The sequence below is a fragment of the Hylobates moloch genome, unplaced genomic scaffold (genome assembly GCF_009828535.3).
Source record: "Hylobates moloch isolate HMO894 unplaced genomic scaffold, HMol_V3 SCAFFOLD_17, whole genome shotgun sequence".
Classification (NCBI taxonomy): Eukaryota; Metazoa; Chordata; class Mammalia; order Primates; family Hylobatidae; genus Hylobates; species Hylobates moloch.
In genome coordinates this window covers 37,324,358-37,346,674 of record NW_026652292.1, presented here as the reverse complement: position 1 = coordinate 37,346,674, position 22,317 = coordinate 37,324,358, and the positions used below count along the sequence as shown (strand labels likewise).

The following is a 22,317-nucleotide window of genomic DNA, read 5'->3' as shown; positions in this document are numbered from 1 at the left end:
TAAAATCAAGTTGTTTGGTGTTTCCTTGTTTAATTATAGTATTTTTTAAATTTATTCTGGACATTAACCTCTTATCAGACATATGATTTGCCAATATTTTCTCCCATTTAATAGGTTGCCTTTTCACTCTGCTGATTATATCCTTTGATGCACAAAAGTTTTTGTTTTGTTTTGTTTTTTTCAACTTTTATTTTAGATTTGAAATTGATAAAAGTCACTGCTGCAGACTTACAATCTAGTTGAGGAGATACATATCTCTCTCTGTCATTCTCTGTCTCTCTCTTTCTCACTCTCTCTCTCACACACACACACACACAAGATGGAGAAAACAAGTAGGTAATGCTGTCACAGATCATATAATAAAGTGTTAAGGAACACAAAGTGAGTGATGATTTGTTCATCAATCTAATCTAAAGAATGGAGGCGTATTGACTATGCTCATCAGTGCAGTCTGATTCTGTGATCCCATCTCTCCCTACTCCTGTCACCACCTCTGTCAACATCCCAACATGTCAGAAAATGTGACACATTAGTCACATGGTCAGATGTGATTGGCAGTTCTTGGGAACTCCACCGGGTATGTTCTGATGGTCACTGTAATATCCATTCCTCCACCTGGTTCTCATTTCAGTAAACTGAAACCTCAGCTCTCACTACAAGACCACCTTAACATTCTTGAGGAGAATATTCGGAGGCTGCTGCCCCTTCCACCTCTGGAAAATCTGAAAAGTGAAGGCCAGACAGACAAGGACAAGGAGCACATTCAAGTATGCACTAGAGAGGCCTAAGTAGGATGACAATCTGCAGTGGGACCTTACTTTCTCACCCCAGCCTGAGACTCACACACACATATTTGATTTCAGTTTCTCTATGAACGATCCATGGATGCCCTAGGAAAACTTCTGAAGACCATGATGTGGGATAATGTGAATGCAGAGGACTGTCAAGAAATGTTTAATGTGAGTAGAGCCTCCACTCAAACTGATTCTCGTTCTGCCTAACCGTTCTTCAATGTCCACTCCAAACTCTCCTGCATTTTCTTCACATGAAGACATCCAGCTGGACCTACCCACACCCCACATACAGCCATCTACTTAAAAATTGTTTGTGGGGAGGTGAGCACCCTGTCACAGAAGAGGCAGAGACAGAAAGAGAGAATATGAAACTAGGTGAATATGAAGAATACTAAGGAAAGAACATTTATTCTTTGACCAACAGCTTCTCCGAATGTGGCTTGTTTCACAAAAAGAGTGGGAAAGAGAAAGAGCCTTCCAGATCACCGCGAAAGTGCTGACAAATGATATTGAGGTAAGTAATCCCCTAGAATGAATAGACTTTATTGCTTGTGAACAGCAGGTATCTCTGAGACCTCTGGAATCCAAAACTCCTGCATGATGGATCTTGCATCTCAGAGTGAAGTGCTTTTTGGAGCACTCTTGGAGAGAGATCTAACTTCAGAGTGCAACTCACACGAATTGAGCTATTGGGTTTTCTTTACATGCATGCTTACTTCTCCACTGCCCTTAAAAATAGGCATCTTTTAGGAGAAAGTGCAAGATCAAATTTCATTCTAAGGACCTGCAGAGAGAAAATAAGAGACTTGAGATCCAGTGTTGGGAATGTCCTGGGATATGACCAAGCTACCCCATCACAATTGGGTGCCTCCTTTCTTCTGCAGGCACCAGAGAACTTTAAAATCGGTTCACTGCTTGGACTCCTGGCTCCTCACTCCTGTGATACCCTGCCCACCATCCGTCAGGCGGCTGCTAGCTCGACTATTGGTCTGTTCTATATAAAAGGTGAGGGAAAGGTGGGGAACCCACAAATGAAGAAAAGAAACCCATCTTGTTTTATTCTCCGCTTTTCTCCTTATACACCTGTCTCTCTCCTTCCTCCCCTCTCCTCTCTCCTCTTTCCTCATTTTCCTCCTTTTCTCCTCTCCTCTCCGCTCCCCATCTCTCTCTCTGTCTCTCTCTCTCTCTCTCTCTCTGTTTCTCCTTCCCTCTCCAGTTCAGCAATTTCTGTTTTAATACCTTAATTATATCACAGACTCTGTCTCCTAGATCTGAAACAAGTATTTCTTTCCTCAGTGGCTCTGTTTTCTCATTTTTTAAAACAGAGATAATAACACTGAAGCATTATAAAGATCCATTAAAGCAGGTAAAATGTTTTGAGAGTCTCCGATTTAAATCACTAAGCAATTGGGCATATTAGCAATGCTTCCTCTATCACATGGTTTTCTTCAGGAGAAAATTGCACTATTATCATGGTACTAAGTGCCTTTCAAAGCTCTCTAAGAGACAGAACTTTGTGGAAATTTTCAGAGCAGGAGCTCCTCCTGCTCTCCAAGTACATGTGAATAACTGTCAATACCACAAAATATTAGGAATTTTTAAACCTCCGTCTCAGGCTGAAACCAATAATCAGGGCTCCCTGTCCAGGTTAATTGAGTCCATGGTTCACCAAGGACAGCCGTACATTGTGTGTGTGCAGTTCTGCAGAGTAGACGCAGCCAGAAACTGTCTAGACTTAATGCCACCTCATGCCTGCCTATGTTCTACACATCATTCTTTTAGGTATTCAAAATATTTATTGAATGCCTTTCCATGTGTCAGGCACTGTTTTAATGCTGGGGACACAGAGATATTACAGTTCCAATATTCACATTTTATAAGTGTGTTAAAGCCAAAAGGTAGGATTTGGTTGGGGGAGAGAGATAGTCAGTCAAAAGAAAAGAAAAAACTCTTCAGCAGAGTCAAAGTAGGTACAAAAGTCCTTTGGGATATAGGAAGATAATTGATTAAGGATATAGGTTTTTACAAAGTCAGGAAAAAAATAGAATTAAGGAAGTGAGAACTAAAGAACCATTCCAGGCTGGACGTGGTGGGTCACCCTGTAATCCCAGCACTTTGGGAGCCTGAAGCATATGGGTCACTTGAGGTCAGGAGTTCAAGACCAGCCTGGTCAACATGGTGAAACCCCATTGTCTACCAAAAATACAAAAAATTAGCCAGGAGTGGTGGTGGATGCCTGTAATCCGAGCTACTCGGGAGGCTGAGGCATGAGAATCACTTGAACCTGGAAGGGAGAGGTTGCAGTGAGCTGAGATCAAGCCTATGCACTCCAGCCTGGGAGACTGTCTCAAAAAAAAAAAAAAAAAAAAAACCATTACAGTAATAACAGAAATATGCCAGTAGGGAACTCATAGGAAGAAAGGAATTTTGATTCTATTATTGTTCTACCTATTTTTCCTTTAGCCCATTTCATTTTCCTAAAATATGAAAAATTCAGGTCCTCAAACACTCTTTGTTAATAGAACTCCCACACTTTATAATTTACATCAACATTTTCGCTGATGGACCAAACAAGCAGGGTGAAGAGAAAGAACATGTATTGCTAAAACACCTACTAGACACAAATAACAAGTGTGATACTAAATTAAATACCCATCGATACTCGTGGACGTTTCTCACTTAGTTTTGAAAGGGGGGAGTCTGAAATTAAGAAGTTTTCAGTTACTTGGACCACTGAAAGTAGAGTAGCTGGGCTTTGAGCTCGGGTGCATCTGACTTCAAAGTCCACATGTGTCCCACTGGGCTAGGCTGCCTTCCATAGAATGGTTCGTGTGTTAGTTTCCATGATTAATATACATTCAAATAATAAACAGAAAATCTTTATTGGTTAAGTCTGCATTTATAAATTGATATCAACAACCACTTACACAGTTGCTGATGTAAACTTCTCATTACAATAATTACTTTTCAGTTTCCCCAATGAGGGAGCTCACTGAAGAAGAGAAATCCAAGAGAGACAGCAGCATAGCAGAGTAGTTGGAACCTGGGCATTTGTGTCAGACAGACCAGGGCTGAAATTCAGACTCTCCTATTTTTATTCACCGTGTGCCTTGGGCAATGTCTTCACATCTCTGTCCCCGCTTTCTCATCTGCAAAACCAAGAACAGAACAGGAGAGTCTACCTCAGATAATGTTGATGAGTAATAAATGAGATTGTTGTATGCAGAGTATTCGCATGGTGCCCAGCATGTAGAAACCACTCAGTATGTATTAGCACTTATGTTCACCATCTCATCAGACAGCAGCTAATTCAGTGTCATATCAAAATATAGCCAGCCTCTTCAACCCCTATTAGGTCTTTGAACACTTAAACATTTCTCCCTTTGTTGATTTTAGGCATTCACTTGGAAGTGGAAAGACTGCAGGGTTTGCAGGAAGGGCTGGAAAGTGATGACGTGCAGGTTCAGATCAAGATTTCTTCTAAAATAGCTAAGGTAATAAATATGTAGGAGAGGCCAGGGGATGTAAAGATTCTGGATTGATTTCCAAATGAGTAAGCTACATACTCCCCACTGCAAAAGAAGATAGATATTCAAGCTGAATGAAGGACCCGTGGTCCTGTCATTTTCTAACTTAGAGTACACATGCCTAGTCAACACTCATTACTGATCATTTCTATGATATGGTGGGAAACTTTGTAGACCAAGTGTCCTTCCCCAAAATGTGGGATGCTGTAGGTTGGAGTAGAAAGAACAAGAGCTTTGGAGTTAATCAGATGCACTCTGTGTGCACTGATTGAAGTTCAGTCTCCTCATCCTCAAGAAACAAAAACAAAAGACCATTTTGTGGTTGTTGTGAGGACTGGCCAATCAATTTAATCACTCATTCAGTCATGCATTCACTTACCTCCCTTCTCCTGAGCACCTACCATATGCAAAGCTCTATTCTAGGCACTAAGAAAGCAGAAAACACAATTCCTGTTTCACTGAGCTTGCATCTTAGTAAAGGAAATCCAAAAAATAAGCATAATATCAGATAACGATAACTGAGAAAAATAAAGTCAAGAAAGGGAATAAAGAAGAGGTAAGAGGTGATCCTCTGGAGAAGGACACCCTGAAAGAGATAATCATGGAAATATCTGGAAAAGAGAATTCCAGGAAGAGGGAAAACAGCAAGTGCAAAGCCTCTGAAGTGTAGAAAGAGGGGGTAATGAGATCCCAAGAGATAACCAGAGGCTGATCCAAGGGCCTTCTGGGCCTTTTTAAGGAACTTGATTTTTTTGTTCTTTTTTTTATTATTATTATTATATTTTAAGTTTTAGGTTACATGTGCACAACGTGCAAGTTTGTTACATATGTATACATGTGCTATGTTGGTGTGCTACACCCATTAACTCATCATTTAACATTAGGTGTATCTCCTAATGCTATCTCTCCCCCCTCCCCACATCCCACAACAGTCCCCAGTGTGTGATGTTCCCCTTCTTGTGTCCATGTGTTCTCATTGTTCAATTCCCACCTATGAGTGAGAACATGCGGTGTTCGGAACTTGTTTTTTGCTCTATTTGAAATCAAAAGCCAATGGAGGGTTCTGAGAAGAGTCAGGCCACTATACATAATTACGCCAATTTTGAAATGCAAAAGGGCACCCTCACGTAAGACTACATCATTCATAATGTAGACATTACAGATTTATGTTGGCGTTATGGCAATTTTCCACAGGTAGCAGTAAAGGATCCCGCAAAATCAGTATGTTATGACAATATACTTACAGAGAGAAGTGAAATATCTTGAGGACGGAGCTCATATTCCTAGTGTGCAAATGCCTCTTCTAGGCTGACAGTGGTTCTGAGAGGAAAAACACAACCAGACTTACATTTCTGAAGGGCCACTCTGGCAGCTATGTGGAGACTTGAATGTAGACTGTTAAGAGCAAAATTAGGGAAGTCAGTTTGGAGGAAACTGCAAGACTCCAGCTATCAAATGAGGCAATTAGAAACAAGGAAGGTGGCTGTAGCAGAGACACGAGTAATTGATCAGCAAATGACAGAGAAGCCATTTGAGGGACAGGAAGGGAACATATGTCAAATGCCTTAAAAGGTGCCCGACACATAATAGGTGCTCAAAAACGTGAGTTCCCTTCCTTCCTTTGCTCCTGAATCAACATCCGTCCCACTGTGAGACAAAACAGCTAACCATGAAGCTTGGACAACAGGCAAGCATTTAGAGTTACATAGAATGGTAGCCATGGTATAGTCCTTTCATCTTGGAACCATAATAACTCAGCAAATGGCTTGGATGTGCAAATATTCAAGGAAAGGAGTTCGTATTTTCTCAACATCATCCAGCCACTTAGTGCAAGGGGAAGACTATTGTAAATAGGAACGTTCTAGTGTCTACAAACTCATAATCATTACCATCTTGCTTAGTTAAATCCCCAGATAATGATCCTGGAACTCATTCAGACACCAGCTTTTCACCTGCCTTCCCACCCCTTTTTCATTAATGCACACACACAGACATACACACTCAAATTCACACACTGCTATCAACCAAGCATTCTGTATAGTTCTTGTACCTAGAGACAACAATTGCAAAGTTTTTCCATTTTATTGACCTTTTATGGACTGTTCTTAATATTGAAATATAGAAGAGCAAGAAACAAGGCTCATAAGAATCAATACTCCATATGTACACTGTCCACCACCTGAGTATTCAGCATGGTACTTAATACATATTGATAGATTTTCCTGAATTCTCAAGGTTTAGGTATTATGTGGCAGATTCAAGACATGTTTCTATGATATATGAATGTATGTAAAAGGACTTTATAATGTACATATTGCTATATAAACATTCTGCATTATTTTTCCCTATGCAGTATGCTGTAACTTTCGGCTTGGAGAGGAAATTGCCTTAGCAGGCTTAGGATTCAATAAATATGAAGTGATAAAAAAGGCAACTCCATGGAAAGTTTGCTTAGTAATAAAAGGTCATGTCTATGTCCTGTTCTAGTATTTTCTCTAGTTTCTGTGGCCTCAGTCAAAACTGTTGAAAAGTTCAGTGACTTCTAACATCCAAAACAAACCACAACAGCATGTTGTAAGTATCTAGATAGAAAATGGGGTGGTTGATTACACGAATCTTTCTGGGTGCATTTTCAGATTGTCGGTAAATTCATCCCAAATGAAGAAATTCTGATGTTCCTAGAGGAAATGCTGGATGGTCTGGAGAGCCTCAACCCCACTTGTACAAAGGCCTGTGGCATATGGATGATCACCGTCCTGAAGGAGCAGGGAGCTGCTCTGGAAGATCAGGTGAACTGATAGCCAGTTTTACAACTGAACAGAATTCTATCACTTCTGAAATGCCAAGTCGGCCACCGCCTCTGTTTGTCCACTGATGGGCAGCATGCAAAGGCTTGCACAACCTCAAGAGGCCTCATTAGAGACCTACACTGCGTGTTTAACAACAAGGCTCACGTTCAGGCCCTGTCTCAATTGCCTCTCTTGTCTTTTAATATAAAAGCTTTTCAAACTGTCTCACTCTGGCTAGAGGAAGCAGCTCTGAACCAAGGCCATTTGGATGATGGAAAACTGGGTTGTTAGAGATGTAAGGATAAGAGTGACCATGTGGATGCCTTTGAGACAACCACCAAGGGCAGGAGTTTCTAATTTCACTGCTACCCTTCAGGCTTTTCTCCCACACCCCATAGCGTTTATTGTCTGATAAGCAAGGCTGCCACTGGATTGGGGAAAGTCCTCAATTCTTCTTCCCAGCTGGAGAGTTAAGCAGAGTGAACAGGATTTAAATTCAGGAAGCTTGGTTAAGAGCTCCAAATGGAGATGCCTCTCTTTTCTCTTCTGAAGTCAAAAATAGAATACAAGTTATTCAAACATTAATAAGAAGGAAAAAATGGGCTGGGTGTGGTGGCTCACACCTGTAATCCCAGCACTTTGGGAGGCCAAGGCAGGTGGATCACTTGAGGACAGGAGTTTGAGACCAGCCTGAGCAACATGGAAAAACCTCATCTCTACTAAAAATACAAAAATTAGCTGGGCATGGTGGCAAGCGCCTGTGATTCCAGGTACTTGGGAGGCTGAGGCAGGAGAATCACTTGAACCAGGGAGGCGCAGGTTGCAGGGAGCTGAGATTGTGCAACTGCACTCCAGCCTGGGCAATAGAGCAAGACTCGGTCTCAAAAAAAAAAAAAAAGGAAAAAATCTTTAACTAAATGAAAGCAACTCAAAGAGAGTAAGAGAAAGAAGTTCTTGTCCCTATAGTCCAGTCAACTACCCTCAATTTAAAAACTCTCCAAAGCACAGCTTTTGTGTTAAGGGCATTGAAAATTACCTCTGTGCTAATTACTTTTCAGTAAGTCTTTTTGAAAACATTTACTGAGCACGTACTATGTGGTAGGCACTGGGCTAGACATGGGACAGCCAAAATTGCTAAATGTGGAACGCCCATATATTTGTGTGTAGAGCATAAACAGTTGTTCACACAATAGTTAAAGGCTTACAATAGGGACCTAAATCCTCTCCAAGCATCATTGACCTGGGAATCTGTGGTAATCATAAATGGGGGCTATTTATAACTAAGGAATTATAATTCAGAGAAAATATATTTAAAATAAATGTCTAACTTAAATGTCTATCCAAAATAATAGAGAGAAATGTCTACTAGAAGCAAAGTTACTTCAACATAGATATATGCCTTTGTCCATGTCAAAAATCCAAATGTATGATATCGTTCCCTACTTCCCATAGATTAACATCCAAAGTCCTAAAGGTGGCATTCAGTGCTCTGAGATCTGGGTTCATCTTTTCTGTCAAGTCATCTTTCTTCTATTACCCTCTGCACTCCAACCTGAACCATTCTCCTACACTAGAAATCTCAGCATTTTCTTATGCCCATGTTCCTACGATTTTTAAAAAATTGATTTTTTTAGAGCAGTTTTAGGTTCACAGCAAAATTAAGCACAGTTCCCATCTACCCGCTCCCCTCACATACGCACAGCCTCCCAACTGTCAATATCTCCCACCAGAGGAGATTTGTTACGATCAGTAAACCTACACTGACACATCGTTATCACCCAAAGTCCGCAGTTCCATGGACTTTAGGGTTTAGGGTTCACTCCTGGTGTTGTACAGTCTGTGGGTTTGACAAACGTATAATGACATGTATCCACCAGTATAAGATCATACCGAGTGGTTGCACTGCCCTAAAAATCCTCTGTGCTCCACCTATTCTCATGTCTTATAACTTTACATCTTTATCTGTGTTCTTCTTTCTGACAAGGATGCCCTTCCCCACCATCTGTCTCCACCTTGCCTTTTGAAATTGCTACAAATGCTTCAAGACCCAAACCAAATGGCCCTCCAATGTGATTCAGTTCCTCCTGGATTCCCCTCTCGGTTGTATGCACCTCATGTATACCATTTGCCATAGACTGCTTTGACTACAGGCCTTTAGGTCTGTGATTGATATTCTTTATTGGATCACTCACTCCTTTTGCAAAAGGGATACATCTTTTTCATCTTTGGTAAATTCCAACAATGGCAAACACAGCACCTGTCATAATACACCCTTTCACAAAATGTTTCCTAAATTTAATTAGGAACAAATACCCAATTCACGAATAAACTTCCCGAGTGAGAAATAGGCCACATGTGAAATCAATTATTATTTTTAACATTATTTAGAATTCATCAGCTGCCCATCCATGACAGGTACCTGCTCTGAGTCATTCACATAGAGGGAAAATGGCAACTTAATGTTTGACTTGGCTTGTTTCTCTTTAGCTATTGGAGATCTTAGACACAATTTACCATCACATGCCAGTCCTCAGACAAAAAGAAGAAAGTTTTCAGTTCATGCTAGAAGCCATCTCCCAGATAGCCAGCTTTCATATGGATACAGTTGTTGTCAACCTTTTACAGAAGCCTCTGCCCTTCGACAGGTAGATCCTTATTGAACTGATTCCTTCTCCTAGGGAAGGCCTCTCTGAAAGGCACTGGGGAGGGATTTATGGTTTGAGAGCAAGACAGCAAACAAAGGTTGAAAATAGCTCATCTGAATAACAATTTAACAATTGGTATTTGAATCACAAGTAATGTTTTTCCAAGTGCTTTTCATATATGTAAGATATATATGTATTGCATAATAATATTTTTAACAATACCCCATAGGAATAAGAGAATATTAAAAAGTGAATATTCTCCTCTTTCTGGTGGCCTAGAATGCACCTACATGAGAGGTTCCCATCTTAGTGGACTTTATTTTTATTTTTATTTTCTTTTTTGAGACGGAGTCTCGCTCTGTCGCCCAGGCTGGAGTGCAGTGGGGCAATCTCGGCTCACTGCAAGCTCCGCCTCCCGGGTTCACGCCATTCTCCTGCCTCAGCCTCTCCGAGTAGCTGGAACTACAGGCGCCCGCCACCACGCCCGGCCAAAGTTCCGTAACCCAAGGCTAGAATGCTGAATTGTTATGTAAAACATCTTTCTTATCCCCAGGCATGGCAGCATGTCCATCTGCCCTTGAAATTGTGATTAGTCATAATGTGATTTTAGAGTGAGTCAGATGGAAAAGCTTACAGCCCGAGGGGTTGTGCCTTATCTACCAATTTCCTGCTTTGCCACCCTAGGGACACAAAGACATTGTGGAAGGCGCTGGCTGAAAAGCCAGCCTCCAGTGGGAAACTCTTGCAAGCCTTAATAGACAAACTGGAGACTGAGTTAGAAGATGACATCGCCAGGGTTGAGGCAATTTCAGTGAGTTGGACAGCCTGAACCCATCAGTTGCCTGAGACTGTGCCGTCTTCTATGATCTATCCCCACCTGGAGCTTGGTGCTGTCACATTAATGACACCTCCTTCTTCTCTCATACCCTAACTTTACTCCAGTTTATAGTTATGGCTGTACTTTTGTCTGTGGCTGATCATTTTTAGAAGCAAATTTCTCATCAACCCGCCAAAAAATCTATGTATCTATATTTCTAGATAAGTCTGTAAGATATCCAAAGGACCCTTTTTGTTGAAAAACTCCAATGCTGAAAACATTTTATTTTACATGACTAGTGTCCCCTGGCAGTCACAGGACTAACATGGCAGTCCCTGAGTTGAGAAATTTCCAGACAATAAACCCTCCCTTTTCTGTGTGTTTTTACTGGTGGAGAAAACAAAGTTGAAAATCAGCCCAGAGAGAAGATGGCCTTGGAGGAAATGAGACTGCCTGACCAAAAGGCCCTTACTCCCCTCAGGTGGCCTGTGCTATGTATGAAGTGATCTCAATGGGCACCTCTGTCACCGGCTTGTATCCAGAGCTGTTCACTCTCCTCCTGAAGCTGGTTAGCTGCACCCTGGGCCAGAAGATGCCCACTTCTCCCTGGAGCCGCAGGCGGCATGTGATGCAGCAGGGAGAACAGCAGCAGATCCCAGACCCCTGCAGGTAAACGGCCAATCAGGAAGCATCTTCCACAGCGGTCCTAATCCCAGACTCCAGGAGTGGTGCTGCGGAAGTCAGGGTCTGTGCTTTCTGTCATAGCATCCATTGTCCATGAAGAAACAAGGCTCTGCTGTCCCTAAGCCATGACACCATAGTTCTTCTTGAGCCAGTATCCAGTGTAGCTACACAGAATAGTCACTTAAAGAATAAGGGGCTATGCTTTCTTTCCTAGAGGAACTACTGTATTATCTTTGGTTTCTATCATTGAGATCTTTCTAGAAAGGCTGGAGTCTTGTGATCTTCAAGGCCACCAGGGAAAGAAGAAAAATAAAAATAAATACCATATTTCATAAACTCTGAGACTTCAGCAACTGAAAAAAAGTAATTTTTTGCATACCATTGAGAAAACAGAAAAGGACTCCAAAGTAAGCTGTGAATCAATGCTTTCTTAAACTTTAAAATTTTTATTCTGTACTTATCAAAAGAACTCTTTTAGGATTATGAGGTATGAATTTTCATTTTATATCACATCATTCTGTTTCCCTGCCTTTTGCATAGCTTTTCATTCCAATGTAAAATTATACTGCAACATTTTTAAAGACACTTGAAACACCATTTAGATTCAACACGTATTAGGTTGGTGCAAAAGTAATTGCTGTTTTTACCATTAAAAGTAATAGTTCCAATAATACATGTAACTTTACTAAAATGATGGTAATATAAAGAGCTATATCTGAATCAGGCAGCACATGTGAATGCACAGACAATAGCAACTACATCACAAGTACTGTCTGGCCAAGAACAATTGTAACACACATCTACTGCAAGATGCATCCTGATTTCAGAGATGCTGTTTCAGAATCAGTGAAATATGGTATTTTTCACTTTTTATTCTTATGGACTATTTTTTCTTATGGGGGGAGAGTTGACAAGATTTTGTGGCATTACTTGCTGGCCCACATCATCTGCATGTCCCCATGGATCCCAAGGCTAAAATGTGAGCATAGCGCTGCCTGTTTTTGCCTTACACAACATCCCCTAGTCCAGGGGTGGGAAAGCATTGTGAGGAGTGGGAAGGTAAACTTGGGAATTTGCGATTCCCTATAAGGGTCAACTTAGTTTTGTCATGCTGACTGTCTCCTTTAGGCTTTCAACTGCTACTTTAAAATGTTTGCAAGCCCAAGCCATGAGAGAAGGCCTTGCAAAGGAATCTGATGAGGGGGACAACTTATGGACTCTACTCAGCAGTCCCAGTACCCATCACATAGGCGTATGTTCACTGGCCAGGTAATGTGCACATTTTCTAGAACCAGATACAAAGAAGAAAACAAAAACAAAAACAAACGAAAAAAAGCGTGCAATACAGGCAACTTCACTGAGCATAATTGATTCACTTAGGACTAATAGTCGAAGGAGGACAAATAGGAAAGAAAGAAAAGGGAGTGGGAAGAGATGGTAAGATCAGCCCCACACACACCACTCACCTCAAGAAACATGATTCAGGTGAACATCTTTAGACAAATTCCACTTATTTTTTGAAAGAAATATTTAATATTCACATACCTAGAATTCTGTTGAACACTTTTTTAATCAGCTTTTGAAAAATTTTTTTATTTTTTTATTTCAGTAGGTTTTTGGGGAACAGGAGGTGTTTGAGTACATGAATAAGTTCTTTAGTGATGATTTCTGAGATTTTGGTGCACCCATCACCTGAGGAGTGTACACTGCACCCAATGTGTAGTCTTATCCCTCACCCCATTCCTGCCCTTCCCCAAACCCCCAAAGCCCAATGTATCATTCTTATGCCTTTGCGTCCTAATAGCTTAGCTTCCACATATGAGACAGAACGTACAATATTTGGTTTTCCATTCCTAAGTTACTTCACATAGAATAATAGTCTCCAATTCCATCCAGGTTGCTGTGAATGCCATTATTTCACTCCTTTTTATGGCTGAGTAGTATTCCATGGTATATATATATACCACATTTTCTTTATCCACTCATTGATTAATGGGCATTTGGGCTGGTTTTATATTTTTGCAATTGCAAATTGTGCTGCTGTAAACATGCGTATGCAAGTATCTTTTTTGTATAATGACTTCTTTTCCTCTGGGTAGATACCTAGTAGTGGGATTGCTGAATCAACTGGTGGATCTACTTTTAGTTCTTTAAGACGCTCCACTGTTTTCCATAGTGGTTGTACTAGTTTGAATTCCCACCAAGAGTGAAAAAGTATTCTCTTTTCACGGCATCCATGCCAACATGTTTTTTTTTTATTATTATTATTTTATTATGGTCATGCTTGCAGGAGTAAGGTGGTATCACACTGTGGTTTTGATTTCCATTTCCCTGATCATTAGTGATGTTAAGCATTTTTCCATGTTTGTTGGCCATTTGTATATCTTCTTTTGAGAATTATTTATTCATGTCCTTAGCCTGCTTTTTGATGGGATTGTTTAGACAAACTACATTTAAATTGGACGGTTGGATAGGCCATTTTAAAATTTAAGCCTTGGTGGGCTTTCATCAAGCATCCCCTTTTTTTTTTTTCTATTTCTTTTTTTTTTTATTGGAGACAGAATCTTGCTCTTCGCCCAGGCTGGAGTGTTCAGTGGCGTGATCTCGGCTGACTGCAACCTCTGCCTCCTGGGTTCAAACAATTCTCCTGCCTCAGCCTCCTGAATAGCTGGGACTACAGGCACACACCGCCATGCCTGGCTAATTTTTTGTATTTTAGTAGATATGGGGTTTCACCATGTTGCCCAGGCTGGTCTCGCACTCCTGAGCTCAGGCAATCCACCTGCCTCGGCCTCCCAAAGTGCTAGGATTATAGGCACGAGCCACCACCCCCAGCCAAGCATTCCTTTTTAGACAAATTACTTGCCTGATGAACAAACAGACTAAGATTTCCTCCATTGTTTAGAAAAATAAGTCTCTGCTAAAATGTGCGTTTTCTAGGAGCATGGCAGTGTGGCAACACGGAGTCATATTGGACATCATGGAACAGCTGCTCTCATCTCTCACCTCCTCCTCGGAGAACTACCGGATAACTGGCACAGCTTTCTTCTCTGAGGCAAGGGAGAGCAGCCATCAGAGCACACTCACTGGGTCCCCATGGGGTACTTCTCTTACGGTCTGGAGCCCAGTGTGCACTGGAACCAGGGAAGAGAGACTTCAAAGTGGGGGGCTTTAATAGAGGAGAGACCAGCTACTGCCAGATATATGGTACCTAAGCAGGGGGTGAAAGAGGAAAAATAGACCACCTCACCCACCTCCTGTCCTCTAGTTTGCAGAAGGCAGAGAAAGGGGGACAATAAATCTGTGAGGAATGAAACAAAGCCTTGTAGTACTGACGCTTCAAATTCCGGCCTAAAGACTATTCCAGCCAATCCAGAGAAGGAAAACTATCAGTCATTCCTGTTTTCCCTACCCCATTTTCCATTGAGACTAGACATCTCTTATGCAGGTAAGCGGGTTCACATCACCATGTGAGCTTGACCTGTGAGCTGCTCACATCCAGAGCTCAGCTTCAGCAAGTCTTGCTGGTTCACCAGAGGGCTTCCTCCTCCGCTCCACAAGCAGTGGGGTCCTCTCTTTAATTGTACTTATGATGTCTTTGGCACTCTTCTGAAGGGGGGCCACGCCCTTAACTAAATGGGAGGAGTGTGTTGATTTCAGCTCATGAAGGAGCCAATCCTTTGGAAGCATGGGAATCTGCGAGATGTGCTGAGCTTGATGGATCAAAGCGCCTGGGACTCCAACGCCACTCTGAGGCAGATGGCCATCCGAGGGCTCGGCAACACAGCATCCGGGGCTCCTCACAAGGTAAAAGGCGTTCTAAGGGGAAATGGTCCACTTAAGTAGAGTTTTGAAATAATTATTTACTAACCCACACCTAGTAGTTGCATAAAAATTAATTGGAAATCCAGATACATTGCTGAAGTGGTAGTTCTTGGTTTGAAGTACATGTGACCCTGACAAAATTTCAGTCCTCTTGTCTGAGGACTCCTACCCTCTTCCAGATACGCATAGAACAATTTTCAAGATTAAGAGGTCTTATTTCAAAATAGGTGAAGAAACATAAGCAGTTAATGCTAGAATCTATCATCAGAGGCCTGTATCACCTAGCTCGCACCGAAGTCGTCTGTGAAAGCTTGAAGGCCCTAAAAAAGATCCTGGAGCTGCTGACAGACCAAGACGTGAGCTTCTACTTCAAGGAAATAGTGCTGCAAATAAGGACCTTCTTTGAAGATGTAAGTGAGCCTGTTTAGGAACTTCCCTCCCCAGAAGTGAGTGAACAGAAAAAGGTTTAGGTAGTGCTCGCGGAAGACATTGTCAGTTTCCCACCCATATTCCTTGGCCTGCCCCGGAGAGGTCACCTGCAGACAATCTCCACGCAAGCGGTTCGCTTCCTGTGTCTCTCTGCCTGAGGGCGCTCCATGGCCTGGCAGTCATGATTGGTCTAAGCTGGGTGAGCCAGAATTGTTGGGGGAAGAAATGCCCTGGGAAGGACCCTCAAACAATCAGAGACAAGGGTTTGTAGATAAATTTCCCAGCTTCCTCACCTCTCAGAAAGGGTTGATTGGCTGTTACAGAGACCTTAGGACCCACTGAGTTTAAACTATTTACTGTCTGGCCTTTCAGAGAAAACGTTTGCCAACTGTTCATCTACTCCATAATCCCAATTTCAAAAAAGATCAGTCAGCAGTCCTAGGCAGAGAAGGGTCATTTTCCCCTATGCCTTCCAGGAAGCACATTTTCGTATTTATTTTTTGGCTATTCATTGCCATCAATGTAAAAATGCATTTTTAATCTAAACCTATTATTTTGTAATCTAAACCTGCTTCCTCATATGCTATTGTCAGAGGAGATGGAAAACTGCTAGTTGCCTTCTCTAGTGCATTCTTCATAAACATTAAGGCTTTATTCGATTACCTATTTACCTTACAGTCTGCAGACTTGAGAAGTCTTCATTTCCATCATTATTCATCATAAACCTAATTTTTCTGCTCATTAAATATTTTGCAAGCCTGTGACTGAGTTGGACCTCTAAATGAGGCTCAAGAAGTATTGAATAGAATCTAAGGATATATTACCTCTCAAATCCAACCTTTTCCTATTTCTTTGCTCCGTTATTTTTTTAATTTTGCCCTTTCTTCCTGATTTTGGCATGCTAATTATATGAACCTCTAGATTTTAGTCTGTAATATATGCCCACAGCATTCTTCAGTTTCGTATTTTTGCAGTTTTTCTTGTCTATGTGCTAGCCTAGACCTGGCCTTTGAAAACGTCTTTCTGCTTGTTTCCAACTATTTCCTCCAATTAACCAATATCACTTTTAGGCCAGACATGGTGGCTCATGCCTGTAATCCCAGCACTTTGGGAGGCTGAGGCAGGTGGATCACCTGGGGTCAGAAGTTTGAGACCAGCCTGGCCAACATGGTGAAACCCCATCTCTAGTAAAAATACAAAAATTAGCTGGGAGTGGTGGTGCGTGCCTGTAGTCCCAGCTACTCGGGAGACTGAGACAGGATAATCGCTTGAACACGGGAGGCAGAGGTTGCAGTGAGCTGAGATCATGCCACTGCACTGCAGCCTGGGCAACAAGAGTGAAACTCCATCTCAAAAAAAAAAAAAGCAACTTTTAATTATCTTGTCCTCAAAAATGCTTACTGGGGTAAAAATAACAAAGATACTCTTTTTCTTCATTGTACAGGGCTGAAGTCACCCCTTCAGAACCCCAGCTGTTAAGTCTCCTGGATTGTTGTTGATCTGATAATAATTCTCTTAGATCTGAGCCTCCAGTAAATCACAAGTCCACTTAACAATTTTGTGGTCAAGATAATGTTTCTCAGTATTATCAGAGAAGGTTAAAATGTGCTAAAGTCTTGCTGGTTGTTAGCTCAGACTTTGCTTATCTCTAATAGGTGTCAACTCCATCACGTTTGCATAAAAGTAAAGTTAGACAAAACTTTGGCTCTTATTTGTTCTCCAGTAATGCCATCTTTACATAAATATATTTAACTTATACTTATGATCTATTGCCCTGATATTTTTATGTAGATTAAGCATAGCTTTCTATAATCTCCAAGTTTTCTTTCTTTGTTTCTTTCAATATTTAAATACTTTCTTAGACTTTTCAAAATATGGTGACACTTGAATGAAATGGTAGAACAGAAAATGTGGCTGCTGCCCCATGCTCCGTTCCCTTCTTGCTACCGTTCCCCACACTGTCACCCTGAGCAATCACTTTACCCTCTGTGACTCCATGTTCTCAAGTGAACATGAGGACCTTGGACTAGACATTCTCTAATGTTTCTCCCAGCATCCAAAATCCTTTTGCCACTTTTTCTTTCTGATTTTTCATCATCTTGATTGGTTGATTGTTCCTGGACCTGTCATTAGCTCATTGATTTTGCAAAATTCAAACTTTTTTAACTAAATGTCTCTCTACCTTTTTGGTACCTTGTTTTTGGTTAGCTTTCTCTTTCTAAAGAGGTATCTTTTAAAAAATATATCCTGACCTTATTCCTAATAAATCTTAAAAATGTGTTTCTACTTTCATTTTCATTATACAAGGTCACATCTGAGCTTTTCTGGCCTTTTCCCAACAAGCTATCATTTTTTTAGAAGATCTATATTAACTTTATTGTTTATCTAAGTAATATTCTGCTATTCAGGACTGCTTTTTCTTTAATCCCTTTTTGTTCATATGGGTATTTTAAACTAGCTTTCTGGGCCTAAAAATAAAAAACCTTCCGTGAAATTCATCTCACTTCATTTCTTCCCTGTCGTAACTCTGAAACAACTCCAATGAGGTAATAGGAGGCCATCTTCCTCCACTACCTTTCTCTTGTTTTCCTTTTTTTTTTTTGAGACAGAGTCTCGCTCTGTCACCCAGGCTGGAATGCAGTGGCACGATCTTGGCTCACTGCAGCCTCCTCCTGTCAGATTCAAGCAATTCTCGTGCCTCAGCCTCCCAAGTAGCTGTGACTACAGGCACGCGCCACCAGGCCTGGATAATTTTTATATTTTTAGTAGAGACAGGGTTTCACCATTTTGGCCAGGCTGGTCTCAAACTCCTGACTTCAGGTGATCTGCCTGTCTCAGCCTCCCAAAGTGCTGGGATTACAAGCATGAGCCACCGCACCCGGCCTCTCTTGGTTTCCTAAAATCACTGCCTGCCATCCTGGACAAAAAACAAGAAAGTTCCATAACTTCACATACTGAAGAGTAGAGCTAGGCACTTCTGTGTTTAACCTCTCTAAGAACCAAGGCCCAAATTCCCAAACTGCCTGGAATCCCTGTAGAAAATATTTGGTGCCATGGAGAATAGTACTAGGCCTTGGACAATTAAGATTAGAGGCCCCATAATTCTAGGCTAGTAACGCAACCAAACTAAGTAAAATACACAACTAGCAGAAGCCCTCCCTGGCTTTCTCTATGAGTACCCCTGTGTATCATTCCTGTGGTCATGGTCACACTTCCCCACTGGCTACTCAAAGATGGAAATCAACTCTCTGGCATCACATAAACCCCAGACCCAGGGTTTTTTAAACTCATGTAGTATGGAGAGAAAGCTTCAGGGAAAGAAAGCGAGTTCTTGGAACATTTAGAGGCTGTGACTATGATGGTCCAGTGCCTGGGTTCCAGCCTTCTTTTGCTGAAGTGGGAAGGGTGGGATGAGAGCCGAGAGTGTGCTGGCAGGGAATGGCCTCTGAGAGGATATTCACCACGACATGCATTCATCATCACAGGAGCAGGATGATGTGCGATTGACTGCCATCTTGTTATTTGAGGACCTGGCATCCCTAACAGGAAGAAGGTGGAAGATTTTTTTTGCTGAAGAAATAAAAAAGAGCCTGATATCATTCCTTCTGCACCTTTGGGATCCCAACCCCAAGATTGGAGTTGTAAGTGCTCTCCACAGACACCTGCACCTCCTGCTCTCCCCATGGCTGAGAAGTACCAATAAGCCTGGTCTAGCTGCACCGGGAGCCAGATCTAAAATCACCCATTAGCACTGAACCTGAAAACCTCTTCTCCAATTCTAGGTTCTTCTTACCATCTCTTCCCGAGTTTACTCTTCCATCCTTGAAACTGGGAAGGTGCCAGCAATGACTATAAAGCCATTCACACCACTGAATTTTACTGCTTCTTTCCCAGTACTATTCAGCATTTTCTCCCTTCTGGAAGGAGATCCTAACGTTCTGGATTGTGATGCAGAAAACTCTGTTTTCCAGGCTTGCCGTGATGTCTTGATGGTCTGCATTCCCTTTTTGGGCCTCCAGGAACTCTATGGGGTAATAGACCATCTCCTTGATCAGGAACTACCAAGGGCCAGGGATTTCTATAGGCAATTCTGTGTGAAACTGGTGAGTGTCCAATAGATGCCGCCTCCAAAAAAGGCAGGACAAGGGTCTAGACAAATCCCAGAAGGGCAAACAATGTAGCAAGGAATTTCTGGCCAGAGCCAGAACTGCCTTGGAAGGATGGCAGTGATATCCTGATTTCACAGGATATAGTGACATAGAGGTATCCTGCCACAGGACCCTCTGCTCCATTCCCAAGTCCTGACTGGGATATATTCTCCTTGGTTCCTAAAATTCATATCTGTTGATTAATCCCTTAAACTCTGATGCCTTCCTGATTAAATGTAGATCAAAATACCCATAAGACAATTTTCAGCCAATTAATTTATGGCTGTGTGAGTGCTCACTGGCCTTTACAAATCCGTTCTGAGGACCTATAGGATGCCGAATGTCACAAAGGTTCACTTTCCAGTTGCCCTCTTTGTAATTCACATCTCTTCTAGGCCAAGAAAAACCAGGAAATTCTGTGGATCCTCCACACACACTCCTTCACCTTCTTCACCAGCAGCTGGGAGGTGATCAGGAGTGCAGCTGTCAAACTCACAGGTGAGTACACATCCCCACTTCCTATCCAGATATGTCTGCTTTTTCCATCTAGTTTTGCTTTGACCAGAAGCTGTCCAGTATGAACACTAGTATGACTGGTATAACTTTTTTATTAAAGCCCAGAAAGGGCTTTTATCTTACATCTTGTAACATCCTCCCTTGAAGAAACCTGCTTCCTTTTGCAGTGAAAACTCATAACCTCTCCTGACTCACCTACACTCATTCTCCTCCCATCTGAGCCCTTCATGCTCCTTCTGGCTCCAAGTCTTTGCTCCTTCTTTTTCCTAGATCTTTGCTCCCAGCTGCTGCCCTTACAGAAACACTTTTCTTCACCTCATCCCATAAGATAACCCATACTCAATATCCAAAGCTCAGTTCAAGCTGAGAGCTTTGGCAACATGATACAAGTGGGAAGTATGTTCATGTAGGGGCCAGCAGCTCCTGGCTCTGCTATGTGATTCTGGAAATTGACTTAACTTTATGTTACCTCTCTGTCTGATGTATAAAATAAAACATAAGTAAATCTCCAAAGATCCTTCTGTCATGAAATTCTAAGTCTTACTTTGAAGCCTGTTCCAACTAATTCAGCCCACAGACAACAGGCCCACTCCATTCACTGCCTTTAAGGCCAAATTAAAAATCTGAAGACTCCTTGTTGAATCATACATATGATCCCCCCCCCCGACTATATTATGAATTTTTTGAAGACGGAGACCCTATCTTACACACATTTGAAATCCCAACAACTAGCCTCCTCAGAAGATCATTGTGTGAACTCTGCCAAATACTCTGGATAAGTGACTACTTGCAGACATGGCACTCAGGACCCAATAGAAGTCACCCTGACATCATTCTAAGGGGTGCAAGGAAGCCATATAGTTTGCTCATTCACCAGCCTACCATTTACCTTCTCATCAGGTGCAGAGTCTAACCTGATCTACCTTTCATGCCTTCTTCCTCTATAATGAAATTAGTAACATTGTCTCCTGTTAACTTTAGATGCTGTTGTTCTCAATTTGACCAGCCAATATGTGGAGTTATTAGACAGAGAACAACTGACCACACGTGAGTACCAACCTAGTTTCTTCCCAGCATATTGTTACATTCTTAGGAAGAGAAAATATTGCTGCTCTAAGTTCCACGTCAGCCTAGAACTTGAAAATCTTAGTACCAATTATTGTCTCTGATGCTCTCTAGACACTAGAATTTCTCCAGGGTATAAAGCAACCAGCTCCAGCCCTTTGCAGGCATCAGAAACACCAATAGACTACAACTTTCCAATTGCCTAAACCTACTGATCACAAGGTCAGGGCCTTCTCTTCCCTTATTTCAATATTAAAATCATTTCTTGTAGTTCCACATCCTACCTTTTAGTATAAAACGTGAGCATGAGGACCTGAGCTCCACTTGGGTCTGACCCTCAGTGCTAAAAAGTTGGGCCTTGGCTTAGTTTGCCCTTCTTGCTGGGCTCTGACTCTCCTCATCCACTTATTTGCTATTCTTGCCATTTCAGGGCTCCAAGCACTTCGTCAAGACCCGTGTATTAGTGTCCAGAGAGCAGCTGAGGCTGCTTTGCAGACCCTCCTGAGAAGGTGTAAAGAGACAAGCATTCCTCTGTAAGCCATCAAGAAATAAACTGCTGGCTTTTCCTGTATCTGACTCCGGTCTTCATCCTATTACCTCACAAACTTGCAGCATTTTGAGGAAAGAGATGCTGCCTAGGATGGGGATATTGAAGTGGTGGTATATTTCTTCCTCTCCAGAATCTCCTTGGTGGCTTCCATTAGCAAAAAGCAATTCCCACAAGTTCACTTCAGGGATAACCTGTGATTTGGATTGTGACAGCCACACGGCTTTGCCTAGGTTAGCCCTCTGTCTTGAGAAAGTAAGTCCAGACGGATATCAAAAAGTGGCAGAATTTGACCCACATAATTCTGCTGCCACTAAAAAGAGGTCCACTGTTATTTTCCGCATGTAGCCCTTTCCTGTCAGATCTTTGTCAGCTTTGAATTACTACCCACACTCCTCTTTTTAAAATCAGTCTTATGATAAACTTTAACCTGCCTATTCTCTCCCAGGTTGTAATTTATGTGTCAAGACTATGCCAGGTACTTTTCTACAAAAGACCCTGTCTGGCATTCTATTAAATATCATCATTTCC

The 22,317-nt window shown here is 41.8% G+C and overlaps 1 protein-coding gene across 1 annotated transcript in view; it reads left to right on the top strand.

The window, feature by feature from the left end:
- MROH2B (maestro heat like repeat family member 2B) overlaps positions 1–21,813 on the top strand; it is a 64,553-nt gene extending 42,740 nt beyond the window's left edge. Inside the window, exons 25-42 of the mRNA XM_032135471.2 lie at positions 632–767; positions 864–959; positions 1,219–1,308; positions 1,679–1,799; positions 4,191–4,288; positions 6,958–7,110; positions 9,598–9,755; positions 10,440–10,566; positions 11,054–11,241; positions 12,385–12,525; positions 14,197–14,311; positions 14,917–15,063; positions 15,309–15,491; positions 18,996–19,151; positions 19,482–19,613; positions 20,054–20,156; positions 21,156–21,221; positions 21,670–21,813. Coding sequence (XP_031991362.1) covers positions 632–767; positions 864–959; positions 1,219–1,308; positions 1,679–1,799; positions 4,191–4,288; positions 6,958–7,110; positions 9,598–9,755; positions 10,440–10,566; positions 11,054–11,241; positions 12,385–12,525; positions 14,197–14,311; positions 14,917–15,063; positions 15,309–15,491; positions 18,996–19,151; positions 19,482–19,613; positions 20,054–20,156; positions 21,156–21,221; positions 21,670–21,776 — 2,317 coding nt within the window. The 3' untranslated portion in view covers positions 21,777–21,813. The remainder of the gene's footprint in view (positions 1–631; positions 768–863; positions 960–1,218; positions 1,309–1,678; positions 1,800–4,190; positions 4,289–6,957; positions 7,111–9,597; positions 9,756–10,439; positions 10,567–11,053; positions 11,242–12,384; positions 12,526–14,196; positions 14,312–14,916; positions 15,064–15,308; positions 15,492–18,995; positions 19,152–19,481; positions 19,614–20,053; positions 20,157–21,155; positions 21,222–21,669) is intronic.
- Positions 21,814–22,317: the final 504 nt, after the last annotated feature.